The sequence below is a fragment of the Salvelinus alpinus genome, chromosome 39 (genome assembly GCF_045679555.1).
Source record: "Salvelinus alpinus chromosome 39, SLU_Salpinus.1, whole genome shotgun sequence".
Taxonomy (NCBI): Eukaryota; Metazoa; Chordata; class Actinopteri; order Salmoniformes; family Salmonidae; genus Salvelinus; species Salvelinus alpinus.
The window spans coordinates 6,896,461-6,908,596 of NC_092124.1; the positions used below are offsets into that span (position 1 = coordinate 6,896,461).

At 42.4% G+C, this 12,136-nt stretch overlaps 1 protein-coding gene across 1 annotated transcript; it reads left to right on the top strand.

The window, feature by feature from the left end:
- Nucleotides 1–11,907, top strand: LOC139566716 (complexin-1-like). Its single transcript, XM_071387986.1, has 4 exons — nt 1–431; nt 1,298–1,416; nt 5,790–5,968; nt 10,665–11,907. Exons 2-4 carry the CDS (start codon nt 1,386–1,388, stop codon nt 10,857–10,859), a joined length of 405 nt encoding a protein of 134 aa, XP_071244087.1. The 5' UTR covers nt 1–431; nt 1,298–1,385; the 3' UTR covers nt 10,860–11,907.
- Nucleotides 11,908–12,136: the final 229 nt, after the last annotated feature.

Sequence of the window (12,136 nt, forward strand, 5' to 3'; positions counted from 1 at the left end):
AAAACATTTAGGTCAGACTTTTGAAGATATATTTATCAGAGAGTTTATGTATAGCTAATCTGGGGTATCAAAGTGGCGGTTTGCCAAACAGTGTAACCTAGTAGCCAACTCTTGGGTAATAGGGGCAGCAGACGTTGCAAGGCGGGCAGTATTTGCAGTAGGTTTTTGTCAGTGAAGGCGTGGGACGTTTGGGAGAAGGTTGGTCGAACTCCATGTGATTACCCACCTCTCCTCATCATCAGACAGCAACTGCAGTTCCCTCCCCTGACGCGCGTGCAGTCGTTGTGCAGAAGCCAGGAAGGAGGTGGAAATACAGCAGGGATGCTCAAAGTGAGCATCTAAGGATCTCCACACCCTCTTTATTTCGCGACAACTTCCATATTTTGCCAGGATAACGTTGCTATTTTGAGAGATCCAAGGCGCTCGGAAAGGTAATCGCATGTCCCGGTCGCAAGACACAAGATATGTTGACGTTGTGGGACGAATTGGGAGCTGTCCCCCCAAAAATGGTGCTGAAATCGCTCCGTGCCCGAGAAAGGAAGTGATTTTTGCCGTTGCTTTTGTAGCTGTGTTTGGGTTCAGACAAGGTTATGTGTCCCGAATAAAGGGGAATATAAAAATTTAAAAAACGTGATCGTAGGCCCTATTCATATCAAATTAGCCATGATTGGGATTATGGTTAGGCTACTTGGGACGTCGTAGGCTACAACTCACCGTGCATATGGGTTTTAAACCATATGACTGAATCCGGACAATTGAAAGTTTGACATTGAACGCGGATTATGGGCTCGAGGAATTGATTAGCCTTATATATTTCCCTGATCAAATGAACGCTGTTATCGGCATTGGGGTGCTATATCTTGTCTGGTAGCCTATGCTTACATGAGGCTGCTTCTTCCCATTTGATGTACAGTACAGGAAAGCTTGGCCCCATGCAATGTACTAGGCTACGTTATACCAACGTTGGGCCGGTTATTTACGACACCAGTGCCGTCAATTTATAGCCTTTTTACAAAATATGCCCCAAGAAAACCGCTCTAAATTGACCTTTTTCTGTCCTTCACGGGGCTATCTCCGTGGAATCCACCCCGTCAGAATAAATTCATAAAATAGAGTGGGCTATACATTTGAGGTTAGCACTACCCGGAGGAGGTGTAGCCAACAACGCATCTTGTTTGTAAATCACACCATTCAATTTGCAAACTAAAAGGAGGGAGCAGAGACACACAGTCATTGATGGAGAAAGTGAGTTATGGGTCAATATAACCACTGAACCTCTACTGTCTTCATTTCTAAGGTTTCTTTCTCCTGGCACCTGGGCGGCATCTGTCCTGTCTGAAGTGAAACTGTGAATCTGAGGGGAGGCAAGACTTAAAAGCATCATCATGAATTTTGTAATGAAGGCAGCAATGGGAGGTGAGTTGATTAATGTGTTGCACCATTACCAGGGTCGTGTAGGACACTCAAAGGCAATGCAGCATATACTGTACATGGGATGGGAAAGGACATTACATGTGCCATTCTTTCCATTCTGTGAATTATTTCTAAGTTAATGAATAGGTATATAGTTATATATATAAGCTATATCCATAACATAACGTTGTCCCTTTATCATTATGGACAAACCCGATGTAGACTATATTAGAAAAAATGTTAAAGGTCAAACTTGATAAGTGAACACCTAGTCTTGACAAATATAATACTGTACATCTGTGGTACTTTTTCATCATATTTGCTGGGGTCTTCTGCATTGTTAGGGGCTTCTGCTGCACTGGCTGAGCAGCCTATAGAAATGGTGTGTGGGAGTCGAGATTGCGAGAGGTAGCCTACATTTCTCATTGAAATGCAGGACCAACCACCAACTTCTGCATAGCCCCGTGCTCTCTCCAGTCTCCATGATAAGAATCCCTAAACAAACAGCAGCATTGCCCCTTTTCACATACCAGCATTTAAAGTGTTTGATTGTAGATGCACACAGCTACACTCTATTCTACTTTACACTCATATAATCTAGCCTGTTATCTATTTGAATATCAACCAAATATTTTTGTATTAATTTAACTAATTCAGGCTTAACTAAATGATTTTTTCTTACAGTTAACTTTGAGATACTTGTCACAAATATAATGTTGATTGTCAGCCAACACATTTAAACAAATAACTTTCAGTAATTTGTCCACTGTAGTCCACTTAAACAACAGAGCCTGAATGCAGGTACAGTGATGACAGTAAGGCATAAGGGATGGACTTCTCAACAGATACATCAAGGAATTAAATATGCCAGTCAATAAATAATCATTAAAAAAAACTTGATAAACATAACATAATCAACAACTAATTATTATCACGTTTTAAATATATATATATATCACACATTTATCCACAAATCTCATCTCTGATTTCCATGTATCTGAACTCTTATACGTCCCTGCATGATGTCTATGTCACCTGACAGAAAAAAACAATTTCACACGGACAATCAAGCTCCAGGTAGCTGGTGACAGAGGCCTGTCAGAATCCACCACACTCACTGACGGCTCCATCACCCAAATGTGTTTCCCAAATGGCACCCTATTCTCTACACATAGTGCCCTACTTTTGACCAGGACCATATGGTAATAGGCAACCATTTCAGACGCATCCCCAGTCTACTGCTGCTTGCAGTGTGCACTTGCACCCTTCCCGTCATGGATTGATGTGCTTTGGCTGGAGGGAGTTTCCAGCATTGTAAAATCAATGACGGGACGCATGAGTGGAAGGGTAGGAAATCGGGATGCAGGCTATGTAGCCTTTTTCAGTGGAATGGTTAGGTGATGTCATCTTTTGGCTCAGGGCCTGATTTGAGGGGGGGGGGGGGGGGACCAGCCTTATTGACCAGCCTCTTCAGATTGCTGTTATGGCATATGACTCATACACATGTTAGTACAACTCTCCTCCGTGTTACACTCCTCTTCCGATTACCTGGGACCGAACGCTGATCGATCTAGGATCCGTTTGGCTTTTGAAATAATAATGGATAAGAGGGTGGATCTGTTCATAGATCAGCACTCCTACTCTGAGACGTTTTGTGAATACAGGCCGTGAATGCCGAAACTGGATGTGCAAGCTATTTTATGATACCAGACATACACTCAATGGAATCTAGGCCAAGGTGTGTCTCATTGCTGATTGACAGAAACCTGATCAGACCGAGACCCAGTGTGTCATCATGACCAAGGCAGCAGCTCAAGATTCATCTGAGGAGGATCTGAACTTGACCGAGACCTAGTCCTTCAAATGAACCCCACAACACGCAACCACATAGTGGAGCCTAATGGGAAACACTGGAATGGAAAGGGAAAAAAGGAACATTCACACACAAGACTATAAAAGACTAACAGCCAATCTGAAAACAACCTCCTTTCCTCTAGCACGCCTATTTCCCTTTGGCGTCTGCCGATCTGAAGGGACCAGATCTGATAGTTGTAAGATCCAGTATAACGGTGGGGCTTCAGTCCACCTAGACTTCAACTGAGCCTAGGGGAGAATCAGCCATATTTCTCACCTCCAAGAAAACCTACAGTTTTATTGAGCCTGCAAGGAATCTATCCTGCTCGTGAAGGGTACTGCACTGCCGAGGGGCAACTATTTATCTTTCCTCAACAGAAAATAGAACGGAGGCATCTTCAGATGCTCTTCTAGCTCGATAATTGACATGAAAGTCGAAGCTAATCTCATTATTCGAAAACACTTAGATGAGATTGCATCAGCGAGAGGGTGCACTCACTGCTTCCTGTATCTCCCCGACTCCCTCCCTCTGTACTGCAAAGCTAATCATTTTCCTTAGTGAGTGTGTGACCTTGAGTTCCTTCAGTGCACAGCCCAGAATCTATAAATAAGGAATTCTACCCTACCAATGTCAAAACGGTAGAGACAGTAGAACTGTAAAAGCCGAGGAGTGGGATGACGGAGAGGAGGAGGACGACAAAGAGGAGGAGGAGGAGGAGGGCGAGCAAGACGGTTTATGAGATGATGCATAGTTACACAGTTTCATATAAAGGGCCCTCTTTAATCCTTAATCTAATGTGCCCCACGACGGCATAAAACACTCCTTCCTCTTCAAAGCACATGACGTGCAATGAAACAGAAAACGCACACTGCAGTCATCATCAGAACACGCCACCAAGAACCAGCTCTGGCTATTTATAACTATTGCCCATATCAACTCACAATACAAACTCAGAGAGAGAGACAGAGAGAGACAGACAGAGAGAGACAGAGAGAGAGACTGAGACAGAGAGAGGGGGAGAGAGAGAGAGAGAGACTGAGACAGAGAGAGGGAGAGGGAGAGAGAGAGAGACTGAGACAGAGAGAGAGAGAGAGAGAGAGAGAGAGATAGAGAGAGACTGAGACAGAGAGAGGGAGAGAGAGAGATAGAGACAGAGAGAGGAAGAGAGAGAGAGAGAGAGAGAGAGAGAGAGAGAGAGAGAGAGAGAGATAGATAGATAGATAGATAGATAGATAGATAGATAGATAGATAGATAGATAGATAGATAGATAGATAGATAGATAGATAGATAGATAGAGAGAGAGAGAGAGAGAGAGAGAGAGAGAGAGAGAGAGAGAGAGAGAGAGACAGAGACAGAGACAGAGACAGAGACAGAGACAGAGACAGAGACAAAGACAGAGAGAGAGAGAGCGAGAGAGAGAGAGAGAGACTGAGACAGAGACAGAGAGGGGGGCTGTTGATGCTACCTATTACTAAGCACAGCTGTTTTTGAAACTGCTGAAACTAACCTGGACTGGATATAGCCTGGTTAAACCAGACTGAACACTCTGCTGAATGTGCTCCCCAGTGATTGTATGGTGTTCAGTTTGGTGACACCGTGCTATATAACCTGGATTCTATCTGATCAGAGAGAGAATGTAGATTTTCAGTCAGCTCTATAAGCCCTGACCCACCGACCGGCTACAGGAGCAGCGGTCTCCCTTTTCTCTCTCTCTGTATCTCTGTTGCTCTCCGTTTTGCTGCAGTTCGTTTTTATGCTGATGAGCAAGAAAAAGAAAAAAACAGACTAGCAGCTCACTCCAGGGGCACAACAGTCTCCTGGAATCCCCTCTTTCTATCTCTCTCTCTTTCTCTCCCCCTCCCTCTCTCGCATGACCAAGCATGCAGTCGTGAGGCACAGTCGGGCAATACCTCGGACTGTAACAGTTCTGCTCATTTGGCAGAATGCTTGCGACTGTGACATAACATTTTTCCTGACATTCAGCATTTCTCTGCATTGAAACGTGCGACTGAAACTTGTGTTACGAATGGATGGCTCCACATGAGAACACGATTTAGTTTCTCATTGTATGAGGAACACCGAAACAGTTCATCTTGTTACATATTCTGTACTGACAAAAATGACAAGAGTGCTACCTCGTCCTTGTCACAGTGATCTAAAAAAAAAACTCTAAAGTGACTACTTCACTGATTGTAAGGCGCTGGAAGTCGATTGAAAGTTGCTCTGGATAATGTGTCTGTGACTAAAATGTATGTAAATGTGGTCTGTTTGGGCCTACCCTACAATATGACAGTCTAAGTTAAAAGTAAGTAAGCAGCCCTGTCTGACAGTTGCCAATGGCCGTGTCCGAGAGCATCAAATCCATGATGCGTTGTGGGTAAATGGTGACTGACTGACTGATCTACAAATAATAATGAGTAGTTATTTATGGTGCAAGGTGATTTGTAGATCAGTCAGTCGGGAGTCGCCTGCACTGTCGGCTGCAATGTCGAACAAGCCCTTTGTCTCTGTGTTACCCAGGAGGGCCACCTGATGTGGGCAAGATGATGGGAGGAGACAAGGAAGAGCCCGACCCCGATGCAGAGAAGAAAGAGGAAGAAAGACAAGAGGCTCTGAGGCAGCAGGAGGAGGAGAGGAAAGACAAATATGCAAAGATGGAAGTGGAGAGGGAATCAATGCGACAAGGCATCAGAGACAAGGTAAACTAAATAATAAATGTGACGATGAACAGTTATACACACTACCTTTCTATCAGCTGGCAATTTTAGTTCATGTTGGGCCCTGAGTTTTTTCTTTACCTCTTGACCGGAGCTGGAAAAACTCCCGGGCCCTAGTTCTTACTAAAAACAAACAACAATTTTTTAGTGAGAAGTAGGCAGATCTGAAGCTGAAAAAGAAAGGAATTTCACAAGGCCTACTTCACCCATACTCTATCAAGATGCTCCAACACACAGCTTTGACCTAGTAAAGTAGCTATGTTGCCTTATTGTACTTTTAGGCAGGTTGCTTAGGTTTCAAACCTTTTCAAACAGCCTAAATACACTAACAAAAGAAACATTTGAATTACTGTAAGGAAGTGAAAGTGAGTTTGGCCTGATAGTATAGAGCTGCTAGCTATCCTGTTTCCACACTGGCAGAGGCCCCAGTGATAGCAGGGGTCAGCTAATGGAGCTGCAGTCGAGGCCGCTGTTCACTCGCTTGACAGCATTCGCTTGACAACAACAAAACCATTTTCCCTTTTCATGGCATGGCCCCCCATTTGTTGGAAGTTTAGCACAGATTTGTTTTTACTTTTAAAAAAAAATGGCATACACGACGCGGCTCACTCAAGGTGCTAGGCGAAAATTAAAGGTCAGTTTTAAACTAAAGAAAAGGGAAACTATTGTAAAATGATTTAACTCATATCAGGCTACCGGAAGGACTACATTTCCCATGTTACCCGTGTTTAAAGCGGTGCTCCTCTTCAGCTGCCTGATGCACTGCTGCTGCATGGTTGCTAGTGGGGGTTGCTATGTAACCACTAGCCACCACAGTGCAGGAAGATAACAGCTAGGGAATAGAGACTCTGAAAAGCAGAACGGCAGAGGCAGCCAAAGACAGGATGACCTCTGCCTTCCAGCCCCCTCCCCCGTATCCTCCATCCTTCCCCATCTAACCTCTCTCTCCTTTCCCTCATCCTCAAGGTCGCTCTCTCAACGGACTATAATATCAAGGTTGATGTCAGCTTGGTAGCACTGGCCTACACTCTTAGAAAAAGGGTTCCAAAAGGGTTCTTTGGTTGTCCCCATTGGGGCAGCAGGTAGCCTAGTGGTTAGAGTGTTGGGCCAGTAACCGAAAGATTGGTAGATTGAATCCCCGAGCTGCCAAGGTAAAAATCTGTCATTCTGCCCCTGAACAAGGCAGTTAACCCACTGTTCCTAGGCTATCATTTGTTCATAACTGACTTGCCTAGTTAAATAAAGGTTAAATAAAATAAAAATAGGAGAACCCTTTTTGGTTCCACGCAGAACTATTTTGGGTTCCATGTAGAACCATCCGTGGAAAGGGTTCTACATGGAACTCAAAAGGGTTCTACCTAGAGCCTAAAGCGTTCTACCTGAAACCAAAAGGGGTTCTTTAAAAGTGTTCTCCCATGGGGACAGCCGAAGAAACCTGTAAGGTTCTAGATAGCACTTTTTTCCCCCTAACAGTGTAATAAAACACTAATAAAGATATATTTATAAGAGACTAGTAGAGGCAGAGGAGAAGAGTTGTAACAGCTCTGTTTTTGGAAGGAATATATATATATTTTTTTGGACAGATCCTAAAAATATCCCAAAAGCACAAAGGCGCTAGTAACAGCTGTGTACAATATGTCAGAGGAAGAAGAGTTGGGTTTCTGTTCTGAGAGATGAATTAATTAGCACAGATTTGTGTTTTCACTCTCTCTGTCACACACACGCACCACACATGCACAAAACGCTCTCTTACTTCTAACAGAGTGGGTGACATCACATCTCCAGGTTTCTGTTATTTAAGTTAGAAAATAGATTTTTGTAACATGCTATTACGTAGGTCTACTGTGCAACAATGGCTCACAGCACATTTGGTATTGAATCCTATCCCAATTTTCTGTAGTATATAGCCCTGGAATAGCCCTTATCCAGGATTCCTCAGGGTGTGCAGTTCTGTGCAATAATACACCTAAATCAAATAATCAAGGTCCTCAGTCTGGACCTTGACTAGCTGAATCAGGTGTGTTACTGCAAGGTTGGAACGAAAGCCTGCACTTCCCTCCCAGTAGTTCATTCAAAAACCTTCGGGGGATTTGCAGAAGATGTCCAAAAACAACATTCTTCTTGTGCAGCAAGAGGGCGAGTTTTAATACATCTTTTCCATTTTGAGTTTTTTTTTGTTCCAAAAGATGACATGCCATGCATTCTCCTAGCACAGTGAGTGCACAAAGAATGTTATTTTGGTCTAACCCCAGAGGCCCGTTCCAGTCAGTGATTTTGATTGAATTACAGCTAACATGCAATCAGCATCGAGGTCACAGACCCCAGTAATGTGCAGCAGCATTACAGCATTAGAACAGAATGGGTGTGTTCGAGCGGGAAGCCTAACGAAGCCGAACTGTAGACAAAAGTCGGCGAGTGAAGTCGAGGGAGGTGCACCTGCGACAGCCCAAAAGTCGTACACTGTAGTGGTTTTCCCAACCGCAAGGCACAGATCAACGTTGCAGTGTCAACATTGTTGGTATTTTTTATTTAAAAAATTCTGTATAAATGTCCAAATAAACTTTTCTATACCCCCATATCACACACTCACAAACTGAAAACATAATGTTTGTACAATTAATTGGTTAGCGAGAGGTCTCAAATATCACTTTCCTTTGTATCCCCTGTTGCTTTAGAATCCTGGCAAAGTTTGTTCCGGTTTCAGTCCAATTTTTGTTCACGTTCACGTGGGTCAAATAAAAACAAACAAATAGTGACAAATAGTTCCTCCCACAAAGCAGGTGATGGCTGCATGGTGCAGTTGGTGAGAAGGCGACTTTATAAAAAAAACTGCATGACCTTTGATCAGTAGGGGTGCGTGGGTAAAATCACTGAGGAAGCCAAGCCGGTAAAAAACCCATATTACAACAGATGTTGTGATAATTGCGTTGTTTGCTCTAGAACACATTCGATCATACGCCACCGTGATATACAATAAGGATGTGACAACAAAAAGACAAGTCACACAGTGGCGGAATAAATTCAACTACACATACGTTTGTTTCATCAAAAAAACAGAAGGCAACATCTGTCCGGTGAAGTCCACAAAGCAAATATAGAATATATATATTACATACAAACGGTTATCACCTGCAGCGTGGTCAAGCAAGTTCATGTTTGAACGGTTTACTAAACAACTACTGATTTAGAACCATAGTTACCGCAGGTCAGCACAAAGACAAAAGGAGCACTGCTTTTCCAGCACCATTTCAACTTAAACATTTAAACATCATGTGGCTGTCCATGGTACTGATTTCTGTGTGTGTGTCTGTGTGTGCGTGCACAAGTAAAAAACGTTTTTTTTTTATTACTCACCCTACTTGTAGATTAGTTGAACACCAATGCCATCCTCCTCTCTTTCATGTTGGCAAAACAGTCTATGGCTCTATCATGCAGTACACTTTTAGTTTTTGTTGTCATAGGCTACCTCGCTAAAATGCTTGCTAGCCTGACTTCCTCGTATGGCCAATAATGAACCAGCTAAGTTAGCTAGCTAGTTAACATGAGCCTACTAGGCTACATCTAGGCTACATATTGAACTTCAATAGTCTCAGGCCAGTGGTACAACATTCATTTATGGTTAGATCTGAATCGCCGTCATAGTCATTGGCCTGTATAAAGAATTAAGTCAAAACCACAAGTCAAAATCCCCATTTCCATCCATGGCTTAGGAAAGGGCCGATTTAGCAAGCTAGCTACTGCAGGACATCAACACAAGCAGACCAGAAACAGACACGTTTTTCTGAAAATTATGTTTTTTGATTGGTCTGAAGCCAAATCCAAACTGGCCTCCCTTGTGGGGCGTTTTGCTGCACCAGGACAATCCACAGTTGAGCTCAGGTCAACGCTGATTGGCTAAATATTTTATAATTGTTTTATCAAGGGTGGCCAAATGCTTGCTGGCATCAATCATTAAAATGCTATGGCGACAACATGTTATACTCTTTTGGTCCAGACAGTATCAGATACATGGAATACATATACTGAGACAGAGGGGCGCTGTTTCCCTCACTCGGTTGATTTCTCCGGTGAGATTCAGCAACTTGCGAATTGACAGAAAATTATGAAAACACAGAGAGACAAAAAACAAATTATTTTATAATTGTATTTTTTTATTGGTCAAATATTTGGGGACGCCTGCCTTCCCTTGGCATCCATGAATACATGCCACTGCCTTTGATCACATGATTTTTGTAAAGGCCATGCAATCGACATCTAGTCGCAAGTCAGGCAATTTTCATAACCATAATGCAACACACCTTGAAAGGCAGTGATGAAGGACGATCACCGACGTAACAAAAGTTATTCGCTCGAACGCGCCCAATGTTTTTGTTGCCAAATTATTGTTAATGCCATTATGAAGTACATCATTCTAATATAACTCCACCCCCACTATCTTTCCTGTATTTCCTGATCTAATGCTTAAATGTTTTGTTATTCTTTACATTATTATTGCATTAAAAGAGGGAGATAAATTCCTGTATCACTCCCCACCACATCTCCTAACAATGTGGCGTTCATAAGAAGAAGAGACAATGTTTTATTATAACGCTGTTACTTTACTATCTGTTTTCTCCAGAGGGCAGTCTGACACAATAATAGTAATCTTTATTATAAAGCTATGATCATGTTTTTCCAGTACGGAATTAAGAAGAGGGAGGAGGCTGAGGCTGAGGCCCAGGCTGCTATGGAGCAGTCCGCAGAGGGCAGTCTGACCCGTCCTAAGTCGTCCGTGCCTAAGGGCTGCGGAGACGATGACGACGAAGAGGAAAGCATCATGGACACGGTCATGAAATACCTCCCTGGTCCTCTCCAAGACATGCTGAAGAAGTAGCCGAGCAACAACGTTTGTTGGAGTGACATTAGGTTGTTACGGTATCCTTCTAGGTGAGAGTTTTAGATTACTTTTCTGCCCCCCTGCAGCAGAGAGTTAGCAACGGAAATTAAAATAAAAAAACATTCCTCGCTTCACCTGTTTTAGGTTGGTTGGAAAAAAATGATAAATGAAAAATAATCATACGTCTTTCTAAAAACAAAAACATCAGAGAATAACACTATAAGCCATATTTTATCTTTAAAGGAAATTTGAAGAATCATATCATGATGTTAGGGTAATGTTTGGTTTTGTCTATGAGGTTTATGTGAAAATGTTTGCACACACGTACGTACGTATATATGTCCATATACTGTGTCGTCATGTCTAGCCGGGTGTAGCCATACGGTCATGGCGTAGGTCTAAACTACATTTTATATTCCAATTCTGTGTACCTTACGTCTTTGCATGCCATTTGTCAAGTCAAGTTGTGAATATGTACAATATAATTTTTTCCTCTCTTAGTCACGCAAAACTATATGGCAATAACTCTGATTTTGATTGTGTTTTTATTATCATAAGGTATGATGTAATAATGGTTATAAAATGCATTCAGGAATTTCATTTACATTTTTTGGGGGACGGGGAGGACGACCAGGGTGTATCAGTACTACTTAACACGTTATGCTTCGACATTAAACCGGAATTCAACAACAACGCTATCAGGATTTGCTATATATTTAAAAAAATATATATAAAGTTATTTAATCATGATTTCTAAAGCTATTACAAAATCTGTGTTGACTGGAGGGCTAGCTTTTCCATCACCTGAATAAAAAGGGAAATCTGTTGTTTTCCCACTGAACTGCCAGAAGGTTGGTCAAAGTCATAATTTGCTAAGAACAGTTTAAGAATGAAGAGGGTACCAATGCTTGATAATTCTGTTGTACTTGGTTGTGGGTTGGTTGTAAGAATGTTATGTGGGTAATCAGAATGGAATGCTATCAGCAATAAAGGGCCATCATGTATGTTCTGCTTGAGAATTAATAAAACTGGTTCACAGACACAATGGTTGTTTTTTTCCAATGCTGTGGGAGGTATGTCTTGTTCTTTAGAGAAATTAAACACATTATTTTGAGAAGGGTAGGTTATTGTAGAATAAAAATTAACATCGGACGCAACTTAAAAAGTGAGCAATATTTGGGTATTCTTAGCAGGAAATATCCAGTCAGCCACCAATCCCAACGGACCAAAGCAGCGGTTGGTCCCATCATGTCTCATTGGGGGTCTGGCTGGCG